General features: G+C 27.8%; 1 protein-coding gene across 2 annotated transcripts; it reads left to right on the top strand.

Moving 5' to 3' along the window:
- The first annotated feature begins 666 nt into the window (after positions 1-666).
- Positions 667-7650, top strand: LOC101509115 (two-component response regulator ARR10-like). 2 transcript variants are annotated; one of them, XR_003473382.2, is made up of 5 exons: positions 667-967; positions 1277-1612; positions 1699-1775; positions 5754-5876; positions 6001-7650. XR_003473382.2 is itself a non-coding variant. In XM_004506858.4 (4 exons), exons 2-4 carry the CDS (start codon positions 1279-1281, stop codon positions 5790-5792), a joined length of 450 nt encoding a protein of 149 aa, XP_004506915.1. In that variant the 5' UTR covers positions 667-967; positions 1277-1278; the 3' UTR covers positions 5793-7649. The 2 variants fall into 2 exon arrangements, 1 of the variants encoding a protein (XP_004506915.1); XM_004506858.4 differs by having other exon boundaries at positions 5754-7649.
- The last annotated feature ends 11852 nt before the right edge of the window (positions 7651-19502 follow it).

Below are 19502 nucleotides of genomic sequence, written 5' to 3' on the forward strand. Positions count from 1 at the left end.
ACTGAAAAATAAGAATCATGAAAAGAAAATAAAACAAGAAGGACTTTTATGTTCCTTCATGTTATAACCTACAAAAGTTTATATATCTCTTAACATAACAAGTTCTAAAACTATCACTTTTAAATAATTTTAATTGTTTTATGATAATATGACCTAAAAAAAATGAATCTAATCATTGAATACTGAACATTTAAGACATGTTCTTTAATAGACACTTTAAAGCTAACATATCCTGTAACAGAACGAGTTGTAAAACTATCACTTTGAAATAATTTTCATAGTTTTATCATAACAGAACAAAGAAAACGAATATAATAATTAAACAATGAGCATATAAAGCATGTTCTTTAAAAGACATTTAATCACTTATGAACATGTGTACATATATAGTAAAAATTTATTTCATAGACATAAATAAAGAAGAATATAATTTTTTATAATAAAAAACTAATTATAAATAATATTTTTTCGAAACAAATATAAAAAATTTAATTCACAAATCACTTGGTAATTTTAACATTAATTTAATTCAAATAATTAAATATATTAATTAGTATTGTATAACATTTTTACGAAAATAATAATGTAATTAAAATAAATTACCGAGCCAAAAGTAGTAGTAATATATTGGTATTGACTCTGACTCTGAGTCACAACTCGGGTCACTCCACATTGAACTTTGAGCGATAAACCATAACCACCACCACCACCTCCATTGGAGAAAAAATGCTTCGCCGTTTGGGTGTATGTCTCTGAAACGCGGCGGTTTGGGCCGGTTGTTTTTGGGCCCAATGTCGAGCAGTATAATAATGAGAAGCAGTAGTGTTATTGGTATAATGCAAGAAAAGAGTGAACGTATCGTTGTCTAGTGTCTTTCGTTCTCGTTCTCGTGTTTCTGAAGATGGCGCTAACAAGACTACCAGAAAGATTCCCAATTGGTCTACGGGTAATCGATTTCAATACCAAGGTAATTACTAACTACTCCTTCGATTCTTGATCAATTCTTCATTTTCTTTTTCTTTTTTTGACATTTTATATTTTGTTCCTTCAGTTACTTGCATGCCTTCTTTTGCATTCAATCTTCTTTCCCAAACAAAATGCTCTTTTGATCTCATAATTGTTGATACTGATATGCAAGAATTGAGTACTGCTTATGACTTTCTTGAACATGTTCTCTTATTCCACCAAATTCCTGTTATTTGTAAGTTTTTTTTTATTGTTTCATCTAAAAATGAACCGTAGCTATGTACTTACTACTTTTTTTGTCAATTTGCAGTCATGTCTTCTCATTACTCTACAAATTCTGTCACGGAGGCTATCACAAAAGGGGCTTCTGATTATTGGATTAAGCCATTGGAAGAACGAGACTTCCAGACTATGTGGAAGCATGTCGTAAAAGGACTTATTATTAATGAAAATCAAAATATGAACGGCATCTTCCATATCAACAACAAACGGGGGAGAGAACAAGTCGATGTTCCAAAGCAAACAATTGATGAAAACCATAGTCATAATGATGATTATCCATCCCCGGCAAAGAAGTTCCGGTGGTCATGGACTCAACAGTTGCATAATCAATTTGTAACAGTGGTCAATGAATTAGGCCTTGAAAGTATGATTCATTCCAATTCTTTTCTTTTCTTATCCTTGTTTGTATTCTTTAATAATTGAACTTATATGCATTCGGTATTTTTTCAGATGCAAAGCCCAAAAAAATACTCAAAATAATGGATGTTCCTGGTTTAACCCGAGAACACATTGCTAGCCATTTGCAGGTTCGATTCTTTATTCCTGTATGTAGTTATGAATGAAGGATTTCTGAATCCCAAAATTTAGACATGTCCTTTTTTAGTATTCTCTTGCTTGCATTTACAAACATATAATATTTTGTGTAGTATTATTAACATTAAATTACAATACTGACCGACAGAAATTAAAATATAAACTCGAGAATGGAATGCAAAAACGTGGTAGAAAAAAAAAATCAAATTCATCAGTTTTGTCTTCGTCAGTTGAAACAATTCACACACTTCACGAACAAAAACAAGTAGAGTCTGTCCAAATTTCTGATAGACAACAACATTTAGATGAAGTTTGCCATTACGATTCTTCTGACATTTTTTACGACCTTCCAGAAGATTTATCTTCATTGTTTTTTGAAGCATGTCCTCCCACTGAAGATCCTTCTGACATTTTTTGCGACCTTCCAGAAGATTTATCTTCATTATTCTTTGAAGCATGTCCTCCCACTATATTCAGTATTTGAGTCTTTGTTAGTTTGAAAGTTGCCGTCGATAGTAAAAATTATTTGGTCATTCTTTCATTCGTTCTCTGACTAAGATGAAAGCAGACTTTTGAAGCAAATATGTAATTAAGAAGTACATTTGAATTGTTTTGCCTACACGAGACTTATTGTAACGTATCATTATGAATATAACAATGTAACAAAATATTTTTATTTTTCACAGTTATTAATTGTTCTTATATTCTCACAATTATTAAGTGTCATATTATTTTTGTATTTTGTATTTTTCGCATTAACCGTTTAAGTAACCATTTCCTAATATATGTTTGATTTTGTATCTAAATGATTTTTTCATCTAGTACTTGGACAATGATATCATAGGTGGAGTGCAATAGACGGAAGGAAAAAAATATATATTACTGCAAAAAGATTATTGTTTTTATGATGTGAATTTTTAGAACAAGTGTTAGCTTCGTGCTATTGTGTAAAAAATGTCATACAATATAGATTGGACGTTTGGAAGTCTGGACTATATAATGCAACACTCATAAGATATTTCAGTTTGCATAATACTCTTGCATTGCATCTCCATTCAATCATTTTAGACATTCTTAGATTAACATGACGGTGAATCCTTTATTAAGTTGACCTTCTTAGTGATATTGTTACTAGAGCATGGCTTTGGAAATAAGGATGCTGACCTTCATAAGTTGATTGATGTGTGTTTCATAAACTATTATCAATCCCATTATAGATGTACATGTGTATACCTCATTTCGTGCAAATAGGAGTTCAAATCTTAAGTTGCATTCTCCGCACATACCAAAATGCATAACGATATTTAGATTTTTGCTACTTCTATTATCTATAAAAATCACCGCACGTATCACAATCTAGCAAATTTATTATTTGTGTTTAATAGAACAAATAAATTAGAGGCAGTGAATCAAATTTGTGCCTTTGCCGATGCCACCACTGCAATGCAATATTATTTCTATGAACTACATATGTGACTCATCATTTTGCTCATGTGACAAACTTTCTGCATTTTTAGAAAGATTGTTTCATTTCTGTTGCTTGAGCATATACTTGGTGTTTTTCTGTTTTCAATTTAAAGGTATAATATGATAAGATCATAAAATATTTAGCTTTCTATTCGAGGAGTTGTTCCTTTATATTGTTTTCCATTCATACTAATAGTTCTGCATGTTGGCAATGATATTAAATTTTATATTATTAGTTTTAATTTTCTCATATTTAAACACAATTTATAAGCAAACACAATGTGGTCTTTATTTTTAAAATTATTTTAAATTCTATTGAGGGATGTGTGAAACGAACCAAGAAGAAATTAGGAAGAGTAATGTCATTTGGAGTTATGTTACTCGATTATATTGATCAAGTGATAGTTAATCTTTATAGGAGAACGATTACAGCCACTACTTGCTTGAGCTACATGGTTAGGAATCCCTTAAAATTGTTGAAAGAGTTTCGTTCCAACACACTTGGTAGGAGGTAGTTTTGGTTGTGTATTTTCTAACTTCATAGATTTTCCTAACGTTCTTTGTCAAAAACTGTGAAAGAGTTAAGAAAGATAACATAAAGAGATTTAAGAAGTTTAGGTTATGTTATTAAAGAGGTAATTAGGAATGAATAAGTAATGTCCACTGGCTTTGCTTGCTCTTTTGCTTCTTCTGGCATGTTACTTTGTTTCTATGGTTTCATTTCAGCATAAAATTAGTGGCTCTTTTGTCAATCTAAAGTAAACACTTCCCAATGTATGTTTGATAATGATATCATAGGTGGAGTGCAATAGACGAAAAGAAAAAAATTATTACTGTAAAAATATTATTGATGCTGACCTATATCATTCACAAACAACAGCCCATCCTTCACTTTATAGTGATTGGATGCTGACCATTTTGAACAATCTCTTTTAGAGTCAGGTCTGCCATCACTCCTTCTTTTAGCTCTTTGAAGAATTGGAATTGAGGCTCAGACCAAGTCATCCTGAAGACTCTTGATAAGGCAACAGCAGCAATGTTCTCTTTTCCTGGCTTGTACTCGATTTTAAAATCGTAGCCAATGAAATGAATTTATCTGACCAAGCTTGTTGTTATGGTGTCTGTAGAGACTGATCTAGAAGGATTTTTTTGATCTGTCTTGATGATAAATTTGTGGCCCAAGAGATAATGTCTGAACTTGGCCAAGGCTTCGGTGATAGCTAGCAACGTCTCTGCTGTAGGCCCGATACAGTCCCTATTCCAGTCCGCAATGCATCAGTTTCTAGAATGAATAGTTGAGAAAAATCAAGCAGAACAAGTACTGGGGCAGAAGTGATAGCTTGCATCAGCTGAAGTGATCCAATTACAAGCATATTTTTTTAACAAGGTGGTGAGAGGAACAGTAGTGCTCGCATAAGATTAAAAAATCTTCGGTAGTATCCTGTGAAGCCTAAAAACCCCTCAATCCACCACTGCCATCACTTTAGTTTTTTCCATTTTGACCCCTTCCCTTGATACTATGCGTCCAATATAATCTATCTCCAACTGACCAAACGAACATTTTGACAATTTAGCAAAATATAGATGCTGCTGTAGTACCTGAATGTTCACATTCAGCTCCCTAACTAGTCCTTATTTTATTGAGAACTAGGAGAGAAATCTCTCCTCCAAGTGTTTCCCCTTCACAATACAGCTACTACTCTATTCAACAATTGATTACAATATTCAATAGAGCTTATACTTAGCACTAAAATTTCAATCAATGATTTAGATCCATAAGCACAAGGTCCAAAATCAACCTCTATCCCTCTTGTGAAATGGATTAGATCTTTATATCATTTGAAACCAAGGTACAACTTCTTGGTCTATGTCAACAGAGGCAATAATCAACGTTAATTTTTAATAGGGCATGATGTTATTTTTTCTTGATTTGGATAAACTCACATATGGAACATAGCTTATACTTAGCACCAAAAGTTCATTCAATGATTTAGCATGAATCATGACCTCAAGACATCTCTGGTGGTGTGTTTGTGATTTTGTTACCATATGATTACATTAATTTACTGCAAAAGATTGCTAGCAAGTTTGTTACTTCACTTGATTTCTAAGCATATGTTATTTGATACTTAATGTATGTTGATTTGTTTTATAGTTTACTAAGTTGCTCGCTGGACATAAGGTAAAGCTGGCGAGGATCGTTTCTATCTTTTTGAAAATCTCTTCTCTTCTTTGTTGTTTATGCTTATGCTTGGATGAAAAGTTAAATGTATTTGCTCTTCAATTTTTAAATAAGAAAAGTATCCAACAAGAATTTAAAAGTTAAATAATAGTAGTATTTGTAATGATGTGGAGAGTGAAGAAATTCAAGATAAGTGATGAACGTGGAAAACGTGAATCAGATCTGCATGTTACTGAGGATGCATTTCTGAATAGAGTTGATGAAATGATAAATACTCCCTCCGTCCTAAACTATTTCATATTTCTTCCTTTTATGGTTGCAGCAAAGGGTTTCATGGTTCAAGTTTGTCGACTGCATATAGACAACTTTCACATGCTTGGTATGCAACATTGTGTCTTTCCTATTTTTATTATCTGTGATTGAAGATTGTTGGCACAAATTGAAGGTACATATTCATATATAATATTAATCAATCAGTGCATCAAAAAGGAGAGAACATTTCTTTCCACACTCAATAGCCACTTTCACTGTCGGAATTTGGCTTGTATTATGAGACATTGCATTTGCAGGTCCTAGCGCTTGGAATTGAGAACTCACAAATGTCTGAAGGGTTGTATAATGAAAGGACAAACTAGGTATCATGCATCAGCCTTTCACATGTTACAATGTTCGATTGAAAAACAGTTACTTTCTTCGACAATCAAATCAAAGGTTATATGATAGCTTACATTTCTTGCATTATATTTCAATTCATTTCAAAGGATCAAAGTAAGTTGCTATTTATTGAATTTAACATTTTAGTAGTAATGTTTTCTTAAAGGATTAGATTAATGCTCAAAGAATAGTTGGGAGGATCTAACTTTAGTTTTAAAGGGCACAAACATTGCTCTACAATAGAATTGTCATAATTAGATATTAAAACTTCATTGCTAATAAATGTATTTGCAATAGAAAATGAAAATGTATCTAACAGATTAGGGGTTGGAAATGTGTATATGTAAACTTTGTCATTTGAGAAAATTGTATTTTGGGTGACATGAATTATTATTGATTTGTTATAGTTTTTTTTTTATTACCTATTAAAGTCAACTTTGTCATTTGATTATGTTTTACCTGTTGCTCTAACCTATCTCTTTGAATTACAACCTTTAATATGAAGGACTTGACTCTTGCAATTATCTTTCTTGAAAGTCTTTTGTGTTGTATGCTCAATTAATTCCTGAATTTTATTACTCTCTACTTAAACAATAACATTACAATATGGTTTTCTCTAAAGTTGTTTTTATATTCTTATTTGATGTGTATTGATTATGACATATTATGATCCTTGCAAGAATTGCATGGTAAAATAATGCATCAGCTGAAGTGCTCCAATTAAAAGGATCCTTTTTTAACAAGTCGGTGAGAGGACCAACAATGCTCGCATAAGACTTGATAAATCTTCGATAATATCTTGTCAAACCTAAAAAGCCCTTCAGTTATTTGAGGTTCACCGGTCTTGTGGCCAATCCACCACTGCCATCACTTAAGATTTTTCTTTTGTGACCCCTTCTCTTTATAATATATCTCCAACTTACCAAATGAACATTTAACAAACAATTGATGCTGTTGTAGCACCCATTCTTTCGAAGTGTTGTAAGTGTAGTAGTGGCCATGAGGAACTATAGAGGATGAGCATATCATCAAAGAATACCAGTACATATTTTCTTAAGGCCTTCTCAAAAATATTATTATTCATCGAACATTGGAAGGGTGGAATTGTATGGAGGGAGGCCTGCTGTAACAACATAGCCAATTCTGGTTCAAAGTTAAGGTGGCTTAATCAGCAATGGTTATTAACATTATTTAGGCGAATTTCAATGAATCTGCCTTAAGTAGAATGAATTAGCTTCCTTGTGTCAAATTCAATAGGTAAGACCAATGCTTATTAACCTTAGTTAGTAATAACAAGTTTTAGTTTGTACTTAGAATTTGATATTTCTAGAAGACTATATATGGTGTGATGTACTTTTATTTCATTATTATTTTTCATAATAATTTTTTGCTACTTGATGTTGATAATATTACAATGCTACCATCTTTTTCAGTTATATGACTACTATTACATTTATTCATCAAGTCAACGGGTAAGATCCTCTCAAAATTTCCATTATCGAAGTTGTGTATATATAGACACATTTTTAGAACATGTAACAATGTAATGTACATTAAACATTTATATCACTCTATAAGTTTACACACAAAATCATAATAATGAAATTCTCTATTTTTTGTTTTTGTTTTAAGAAATGAAGAGTATCTGAATCTATTTCATTTCTTTCAAGTCATTGAAGTAGCATTTTTATACAACAAAAAATGTAAGGTTTTAATTTGCATAAACCCTCATACAAGAATAATTTATATAACAATTTTTTTTACTAAAGTTCCTATTATTTTTTCTATTATATATGAATATTTTATATTCTTGTAATATGTTGTTTTCAGGTTAAATTAGCATATTTAAGATTTTGTAAAACAAAAAGATGCAATATCAGTTTACATAAAATAGTTTAAAGGAATAAAACTATATAGTTAAACTAGGCATAATTGAAGTAGGATGTTATATAGTCCTCGAATTATTAAAATGTCAGTCAATTTAATCTCTGATGAGAAGTTATAATGTTAATCAACCATTTTGATAGTAAATTTTATCTTTTAGTGACTCTTAATTCGTTAATTGATTTAAGTTTTTTATTGAGTTAAGACTAAAATCATTGACCCCTATACGGACTAAACTAAGAAACTAAATATCAAAAAGGAAGTCTAACTATACATTCTAGAGAGACCATAAGGAACATGATTGTTGTATTCGAATACATACATGCTGTTTTTGCTTCTGACTGCTGAAACAGCCTTGCATTCGAATACAGAGATCCTGTATTTGAAAACAACAGTGCATGCTAACTTCATTTTTCAACTTTGATTATGCATGTTTAACATATGGAAACCCTTTCAAGGTGCATGCTAAGTGGAAATGCCATTTTATGCATTTGAAATTTAAATGCTATGTGTTATTTTTTAATTTTGGTTGGTGACCCTTTACAACTATTGTGGAAATTTGGGCTTTGCCCTCAAATGAGAACCATGATCTTCCCACCGGTTAGTATCCTATAGATGGGAAGGTAGTTGGACACACCTGACTGCTGTGTCAGAAGGATCTTGCGGGGCGCATGGAGATTACCCATGTTGTATAGTTTGTGTAGTATTATCAGATTAGACGGTTGTATAGGGATTAGAGGTCTTTCTTTTGTGGATGTATTTACTGTATGTTGAAAGATTGTACCTATACCAATATTGTCAGCTAGACTTTTATTTTGATGGGTCGATGTACCACTTTTTAATGTGACGCGGGGAAGTTAAGATTCTTGGGCAATGCTATTGTACAGGTGTCTGCCAAGAATACCCCAGGGGTATGAGCTATGTCTGATAGGTCTCATAGCCCCGGTGCATTTTGCTGTTTTAAATACTTTGGATTTTTATTTCAAACTATTTTCGCTGCTTGTAAATGTTGTTGACTTTTGTCGTTGTGTTACGACTTAAATAGTTATCCAAAAGTATTTCCTTCCTTATTTCTTTGATTTTATGAATTTGTTTGGAAAAAAAAATACACTCGCGTTGTTACAAATCGGGGTGTTACAGAATGAAAGAGGTCAACCAATTGGGCCTAACTGAAGCAGTTTTGTTAGTTTCATTGGAGTTATCGTTCGTTGGATAGTTCCAATTACTTGCAATAATTGGAGAGCAAAAGAACAAATTTTGGATGTTTATAAAGGCAAAGTTTGGAAGGAAATACAATTAAGACACTAACTCAAGCTACTTTATGTTAATTTATTTGGCTAAACACATTAATGATCTACTTTATGTTGCAAGATGCTTTTGACGTTGATGATGAATATAAAATGTTTGTCCTCATAGAAGGAGGAAAGTTGCATAGGTCATTTAGAATCCAACTCATATAAGAGCATCTAAGAGATAAAAATGATAATATTATTAATGAATGTCCATTGAAATATTGAAAATAAATTTTAGATAAATCTACAATATTTGAACATTGAGTGTAGGTTAAGACATTGGGTCTTGATTGTCATCAATCTCATGGGTGAGATAATATATTACTTGGATTCTGTGAATAGTGAGTCTCAAAATGTGGCAAACATGGTTTCTATGTTCAACACGTAAGCATTTATGTTTTTATTTAAAATTTTCTCCATGTTTATGTGTACAATGATTTATAATTAAATTCATTGAAGTTAATTTCATTTTGATAGAGCTTTAAAAATTTATCACACTCGTAGGGGAGCTAAGGTGATCAACTCAAAATATAATAACGTCACATGGAATAAATAAAGGTATTTTTATTGTTATCTTCAAATAATTATGTAGTGTAAAAAAGTTATTGATGTTTATGTTTAATTTTCAATATCCCCACCAAGATAACAATGATGATTGTGGATATTATGTCATGCGAATTATAAAAGAGATCATTATTGAAAATCAAAATACGATTCCAGTTAATGTACGTGGAATTAATTTAATTATTATTTGTAATCATAAACATTCAATATAGTTAAGTTCTAACTCAATTTTATGTTTTCTTTTTTATTATAAGTACTTTCCTGACTACAACTATGTTACCTACTCTAAAAACAAGTTAACTAGAGTAAAGTGAAGGAGAATTGAGTTAGTTATATAGTCCATAACTTTATGGGTGAGATTTTATCTTTTCTTGAATGTTTGAGTTTTTATATTTTGATTTAAATTTTATTTTTAATATGATCTCATGTATAGTGTTGCATGTGTTGTTGAGTTATTTATGGTTTATTAAGTTTTTTTTTTCTTTCTAAACGCAAAACATGATAAAAACTAAGTGAAGAAAACCATAATCAAAGTTGGTAAAGAAAAAATAATTAATCAAATATTAATGTTATTTTTGTGTAAATATATATATAATTGGTTGGGTGCAACCCTTATGAGATTTACATAGTACTTCGATAGTGGGGGAATGATTTGTATATTTTGCCAACCTTGTATTTCTCATTTTTATGGATTAATATTAATGTATTTGACCTCTAAAAACAATGATTTTAGTTTGTGATGTTCCCGTAATGAAATTTGATTATTATAACAAAAAAGGCTATAGAAGTTGATTTGGTCAACAACAAAAATTAAAAATTAATATTATAATAGTATTTATACATTATAATAAAGCAAACATGATAAATTGGCAAGTTTGACACGTGTCAACAAACTAGAGTGTGAAAATATCAAGTTTCTATTAAGAGAAATAATACGTACTTATATTAATGGCCAATTAAAAAATAAAACGAATGAATTAAAAATAAAAAGTTTTTTTGTAAGAAAAGCATAAAACTTCTATTACATCACGATCTTTGTCCGTCCACGATACATCCGTTGAGAATTTAATGGTCAATTAAAAAATTAAAAATAAAATACAATACACCACGGCTTTCTATTCGTCGTCCTTTGAGAAGTTAATGTCCAATTAAAAAATAAAAGAAATGAATTAAAAATAAAAAGTTTTTTTGTAAGAAAAGTATAAAACTTCTGTTACATCACGATCTTTGTCCACTATACATCCATTGAGAATTTAATGATCAATTAAAAAATTAAAAATAAAATACAATACACCACGACACTTGACAGTTTTTTCTATGCGTCCGTTGAAAAGTTAATTGCCAATTAAAAACTAAGAAAAATAAATTAAAAATAAAAGATTTTTTTTTAAGAAAAAATAAAACTTTCATTACATGAGAAATGCAGAAGTGAATGACCAATTAAAAAATAAGAAAATAAATTAAAAATAAAATATAATGCACATTTCACATTTCACGGTTGAGAATTCAGTGGTCAATCGAAAGTTAATTATTTTTAAAGCACTACTTTAGCCACCGCCACTTCAAATTAATTTAATTAAAAAAATTATTCTTCTTAATTCGCCGTTAACCATCTCTAGTGATCTCTCATTTTTTGTGTCTCTCTTATAAATATCATTCACATTATCTACTATGTACACAATTCCTTATTAGTTATTTTTTTTTTTTACCAAAATTCGTTATTCATTTTTGTGTTTATCTTTCTCCGAAAAAATTCAGATTTTGTTGCTTCAATTTCTCCAAATAAAGATTCATGGAATTTGGTTGATAAAGTTGTGACACTGTTCGTGTCAACGTCAAAACATAAATTTTATGCTGGAAATGGTCTTGATGGTGATGTTAAGGTTTAATTCTTTTGTTTATAAATTCAGATTTTAAATTATACACGATCTTATTTGTTATTAGCAAATATGTGTTTCATATTTTTAGAGATAAAATTGAAGTTAGCGTGAGCTTTTATTTCTGGATTTGAGATTAACATTCTTGAAGGAGCTATGTACAACAAATTTGTGGGGTATATGAAACAATGAAACACTATTTGATATTGAATATGCAAAATGGTACACATCAATTATTTTGGTAGATGTGTTCACATGAATTACTGGTAAATTTATTTCAATATGTTATTGTTATTTTATTCTATTTATAAAAAAAAATTACTATTTTGTTATATATATTTTATTATTGTTTATGTTTTTAAATTTTGTTTAAAAAATTATACATTTGTGTATGTATATTTATAAGATTTCTCTCATACATAGTTGTTGTCGGTCATTTTGATTATAGTTTATCTAATAAACAGTGTTGCCACATAGTTGTTGTACGTCTTAATAATTTTGATTTTAGGTTATCTAATAAACACTGTTAGCACAAAGTTATATTGAAGAGAAAAATAATAATTTACTTAAGTAAGTTAATTTACGTAGGCGCCATTAATTCAAGTTAATTTCCAGCGAGGAGAAAAATAATAATATATTTAAATAAATATAAAATTTATTTAGGAATTAAAAAAAATACAATTCATTATACGGTTTTTATGTAGGAGTAATGATTTTTCAAACTTCAACCACTAATTTAACAAATTTGTTCCACCACGATTTGACGAGTTTTTGTGAAAGTGTGTAATGATTTTAAATTTATTATTAAATATCATGCAAATTCAAAAGAAATGAAAGATTAATGAAAACTAACATGCAAATTTAAAGATAAAAGATAACCATAGTTTTTATGTGTATTGTAATTTTTTTTGTAATGATTATTTTTTTGTAGTAATTTGTGAGTAGTACCGAAATGAAAGATATTTCAACAAAATTTACATAAATTTTTAAATATCATGTATTTCATATAAATAACATACTTAAGTTATATATGTCATGTCCATTATTTTAAAAATTCTTATTTCATCTGATCTAATTATTTATTTATTTAATAATTATTGTTTTTATTTGTTTAAAATTAAAAGTATTGTTTTATAATAAGTTTTGTTGGAAAGAAAAAAAATTCTTTGAAAAATTCAAACATAAGGTATCATCGTTAAAGAGTGGTGCTATCAGTAACATTGATATATGAATAAAATTTATGAGAATATATATATATTAATATAACGATTTATTTATTAAAATATATATTGTTTCCGTGCGACGCACGGATTACCCACTAGTTTATTATAATATAGACGCTATAAAAGACTTCTTTGAAATTCAATTTAATATGGAGCTATATAATAGAGCTTATGTTATAATGGCTATAATGATGTGGTCGATTTTATTTATAAAAAAAAAAAACTATTATAATGGCGCTTATTAAATATTATTATAGGTGAACACATTTTATAGTGCTACTAACGTTTCTTTTATAATAACCACAATAAAACGTATTCATTTATAATACCACTTAATAGATACTATAAAATGCCACCAACTTTTAATAGCGTCAATGTTAATAGTATGTATAAACTTTATAAAAGACCAAAATAAATACTATTAAAAGACGTTTTTAGCATAGTGCGAGATTAATGTACTAACCCAATAATTAAATGTAATAGGTACATGTACTTACCAAATAATTAAGGAAAAAAAAACTAATTTTAAATTTGCAAAACATGATCGAGATGGATTAAGTAAAAGTATTTTTCATAAATTATGGTAAAACTCTACCCAATGTGTAGTCATTTTCATCGCTAGTGGCAAGGCATTAGAGGAAAGGTTAGATGTCATAGCCAATCCCCAATGATAAATCAAGACTTTGGTTAGAAATTGAATGGGACATTTTTGACCCATGTCCTATATTAGAAACTGTCATGTAATTTCTCCTAGTAGTTACAAAAACAAAAGGGTCAAGAATTAGCATATGGAATAATTCATAAGATTATTTTTTTCACTTCAAGTTGTTGAGATGATCAAGTGGGTAGTGGAAGATAGCTGTCCGAATCATCCATCAAAATTTAGACAAGGCAAAGTGTTAGGCAAAGATTGTCCAACCGAGCAATGACCCTAAACAATTTATTCTTAACCCTTCATTTACTATATATCTGTGTATTGTGTGTTTAATAAGTAAAATGACAGGGTATGTGACTATGTGTCTAGGTGGTTGATACAAAACGTGAATACCCATCTCACTAAATAGGTAGATGGAAAGGAAAACAATAGTAAAAATTAAAGGAAAATGAAGGATGTGTTGGGGAGTCTAATCAGATAAATACTTCAAGACGACAAGAAATTTTATATCATATTTTCACTTAAAATTTAAGGCAATGGTAATATAATCTGGTTCGACTTGATGGAGGAGCATGAGTGGATCCTTGTATCAAAATTCTTTCTCGCGGTGTAGTCAAGAGACCGTATCTCTTTGGTAATAATGGCGGTACAAATATAAGACATGTGAGACTCTTACTTGAGGATGAGATTGTTGGATTAAGTGTAAAGAGTATTTTATAAATTATCACTACATATGGTAAAAAAATACTTAAATTTTCTTATATGTTATACTTAAAATTGAATTTTTGTTGCTTCTATTTGAGATTTGAGAAAGTAATTTTTTTTATACATGTTAAGTGTTTTGATTTTTTAAGACGCTAATGCATGGACAATCCAACACATATTGAAACCTAAAATAAATTTTTAAATGAGACATTTTTAAAGTTCATAACAATATTTAAGTAAAATTACTATATTTTTGTAACATTTTATTGTTTTCCAAACATTTTAAAATGCAAAATAGTTTCTTAAATTAATATAATTGATTTGTTTAATATTTCTTTTTAGTTGATAATCAGAGCTATCCAATGGTAAAGTTTTACTTAATAAGACCTCATATTTAAATATTTTCAAAAATAAAACTATATTTGATCTAAAATTAATATTGTTTCAACAAATATTAAATCAATTAAATTTACTATCAATTGAAAAATAAATATTACCCAAAATTGATTTTATTAATTTAATAAATTATTTTATATTTTAAAGTGTCTAAAAAAACAACGTTTGATAAAAAAAATTAGTAGTTGAAAAACTACTATTATAAGTTTTAAAATATTACATTTTAAAATTTTCCTAATTAGACCTCTATATATTTAATATTTATTAAGACAATATTTATTTTAAATAAATTTTATTATTTTTAATTTTAAAAATAATATATTAGGTAGGATCATAAACTCAGACTCATAACATAATCACATTAGAACATTTTATTTTTGTAAGTATACCTAATTCTCTAATTCATCTGAATTTCCTTTCTACACAAAAAAAAAAAAAAAAAATTAATTGGGGACTTCAAGTGAAGTCCTTGATACACATGTGCAAAATGTGTAATGTTATCCAAACCTGTAATAAAGGCATTGCACATACAATGGTAGCTTTGAGGAACCATGCATGTTACTTAAGGGGTAGTTCTATACCAATAGCTATAAATAATGCTACCACACAGGGCAGTGGAATTTGTACTTTGGAAATTCCATTGTTGCATCAAATGAGCTGTTAGAATTTCTATTACCATGAAAACTCTCACACAATGGTTTCAACTTAGTTAGGTAGTTACTTATTTGAGATACTAACCTTGATATAACATGTTAGTTTTATGTAAGTGGACCACTGTTTTTTCTGTTAAAGACAAAGTGAGAATAAAAACACAAATAGTTAGAATATTTGTAAACGTGCATGTACAATCATTTTTACAACTGAAATTGCTATTTTTAAAATAATGGGTGAAAAGACTAAATATGGATCATACAACCATATATAGATAATTGTGATCGGAAGTTATTTAAGTGACAAATGATCGTTTAAAAAATACACTTTTTTTTTCTTATATTAATCATTCATGATTTGATCAATAACTAACAATCGTTCATCTTATTTTTTTTTATTATAAAAATCATCTTATTTAATAAATTATTCGTAAAAAATATTTTGTTAAAATATCATATTTTAACAATTTAACTGTTCATAATATTTTTATAGATATAGAAGATTCTATAGTACGAAGAATATTATGGCTTTTAAAATTAAAAGTACTTGATTTATATATTTCTTTATGTTTAATATTAGGTAATGACTTATTTTGTAATTGGTTTTCAATTTTTTCTATCTCTAATTCTTGATTTTGATAATTATCTTGATTTAATCTAGCCACACAAATAAAAATGTATATTTCATTTAGAGATGTTATTAAAAAAAATTGAATTGGCAACAAGCTTTTTGAAATTTGTTCCTACCTATGTTGGTATGTCTTGTAAGATAAAGGGTGTTTTTGTTGATGGAGTTTGGAGAAGCACGAGAGCAACAATGAACCAAATGCTCTAAGATCTACTAGAGATTATTACACATATTCACTCAAAGCATTAAGGCATTAGACATTGGATTTAACTCAATATATAGTTAACGAATATTGGATAGATTCTGATACTATTTTAAAATTCATATTGGATTTAACTCAACTCTATAAATTCTTATATGACGATGAATGGCTCACATTTTTTATCCTATGTGAGATTGTTCCATAAGTGTTAAAGACACTAAAATTAGAGACTAATTTTATTTTTTTCAGCCTCTATATATTTTTTTTTTTTTGTTAATTCAACTTTTGATAGCATTTCTTAAATGTGGTGACCCTCTTGATTATTGGTTTTAATAGTAATACTAATGCATAATACTCAAGGAAGAGTGAGGGTATTAATTCAGCTTTTTTCTTTGCTAAATCTTACACCTCTTTCTTATTACTACTGGACCACCTTCCAATTCATATCAAAATCACATTAGAATTAATTTCATGACATATTCACATGCTATAATCTAATTGTCCGCTAGTTGTTGTGGTTATCTGTACATCATTTTCCCAAGAAAAACAAACAACTTTTCATGTATCTGCATTGCTTTCCAGGGACTCCATTTTCTATTAAAAAAGAAAGTAAGGAATATTTGTACTGATTAGTGAAAAGGTGAAATTAGTTAATTGGTAAATTTAGGTATAATTTATTTATGAAAATATTTTATGTTTATTTTTTAAGTGAAACTTTGTTATAGAAAAAAACATAAAATACTAAATATTAAAAATACATTTTCAAAAATAATATAAATACTTTTTTATATTTTCATTTTTTTTTAAATATAGACGATTGTTTAATTTATAATTTATAAAGTAATAAATAATTTCACAAAATAAACACCACATATATAGTTAAATTGTTGATAAAGTTAGATATCTTGCACTTATAGTTTTTTATACTAAATTCGATATTACAGGGGCTATCAATACCGAGTTTTTTATGATGAATGTTACTCGATATTTCAATTTGATATTTGTCAATACATTTGAAGTTTAAATGAATTTTATTTTAGATAAAATTATTACCTGTTATTAATATAATGATAATAATTAAATATTATATCTAAAAATATCGACGAAATAAAATTTAATTTTTTTGGAATTTTTATTGCACATAATAGTAAATATTAAATATTTTTATTATAAAATGTAAAAAAAAACTAATACAATATTTATAAACACTAAAATAGTGTTTTTTCTTATAAAATTATTTTTAAAAAATATAAAAATCAACAAATAATTTTTTTATAAAATTAATTATAAATCTATTTATTTATAGAACAAATATATCAAAATTCTTCAATTTACAAATATACCGTAGAAGCTAAACCCGCATAACACATGGCGATTCTATTTTTTATGCCCTTTTATACAATGTTTTGGGAGGTAATGCATCTTTAGGAAATGCTTATGATTATTTTATTTTAACTTTTGTTTATAATGCACTATTTTTTATAACAATAACTAGTAAAATATACGTTGTTTACATATTTTGGAGTAGTATGATATTTGCTATGTTTTTTGTTTCAAACACTTTTTGTCTATATTAAATTACAAATAGAGAACAATTATAGACAAATAAAATTAAAACATAGATTTGACTAACTAGTAATATTATAATATTAAAAAAACGAAAGAGAATATATACAATTAATTGTTAAAAACTGGATTTAAAATCTTTCATCAAAACAAAAATCATTGAAAAATAATTTTTACTTATTAATATAACTATCTCAATATTATTTACATCTCTCGCTTAGATTTTACAAAGACAAATTTTAACTTTATCATCACTGACTCACTATGTCGTGTCAATATCAATGTCAACAACTTTATCACGAGTTGTTCTTTTGTTCCATATTAATGAATTCAACTATATTTAAATGAGAAATATAAAATAATTATAAGCAAATTGAATTGAGATATAGTTTTAACTAATTGATGATATTATAATTGAAAAATAAAGAAAAAGAATAAATACGATCAACAATTAAGAAATGGATTCAAAATCATTCAACAAAGCAAAAACCTTAGAGAAATATTTTTTGTTTATCAATATAGTAGTCTTTCATTAAATGATGTCATCGTTTTAAAAAACTTATCAGTAAGAACTTGTTCCGGGTATGATAGTTTCATTTCAAGTAATAACTTATTCCAAGTATGATAGTTCAATCTCATTAGTGACCATTTGTCATGTATATGATTGTGACTTTGAAATTTTTAATAGTGACAACTTATTCTGTATATGTTGAATCTCATTCGTGATTTGTCTCGTGTATAACAGTTATTTTAAAAAATTTATTAGTGAGAATTTGTCTCGTTTAAAATTTTTATTAATGACAACTTATCTCGTGTATGATAGTTCAATCTCATCCGTGACAACTTGTCCCGCATATGATAATTATTTTTATTAGCGAGAGTTTATTATGGGTTGATAGATATTTTGAAACTTGTTTTTTAAATGGTAATTATTTTGAAATTGATATAAGTGAGAACGTTTTCCGTGTATGATAGTTCATCTCATAAATAACAACTTTTCTCATGTATGAAAGTTATTTTGAAATTTTATCGGTGAGAATTTGTTTCATGTAGGATAGTTCAATTTCATCAATGACAACTTATCCCGTTAATGGTTATTATTTTGAAATTTTTATTGGTGATAATTTGTCTTGTGTATGATAATTCAATCTCATCAGTGACAATTTGTCTCATGAATGATAATTATTTTGAAAACTTCTATTAGCGAAAACTTTTCTCATTTATGATAATTCAATCTCATAAGTAATAATTTATCTTGTGTAAGATATTTATTTTGAAGTTTTTATTAGTGAAAAATTGTCTTGTGTATTATAGTTGAATCCACCATTGTTAACTTATCATGTGAATGATAATTATTTTAAAAAATTTATTAGTGAGAAATTTTTCTATGTGCAATAGTTATTTTGAATTTTTTTTATTATTAAGAATTGGTTCCATGTATAATAGTTCAATTTCATAAATAACAACTTGTCTCTTGTCTTATGTACAATAATTATTTTGAAATTTTTTAAAATATTAAAAATTACTGTACCAATTAATAGAAATATTTTTATTTGATATAAAATCGTAGAATCATATGCCTAAACTTGTAAAGGAGAAAAACATCTTATTATGCACTCATACAATACCAAACATTTGAAGCAACCACAAATTAATTATCAAGACAAGTAAAAGACTTAGACGCGGCTCTTCACTCAAAAATATTAAGATATGAGAATATAAATTATCTCTCTTGTATATAATTTATTCTTAATTAATGTGAGATTAATTATTCA

This window comes from Cicer arietinum, chromosome 6, assembly GCF_000331145.2.
Source record: "Cicer arietinum cultivar CDC Frontier isolate Library 1 chromosome 6, Cicar.CDCFrontier_v2.0, whole genome shotgun sequence".
Lineage (NCBI taxonomy): Eukaryota > Viridiplantae > Streptophyta > Magnoliopsida > Fabales > Fabaceae > Cicer > Cicer arietinum.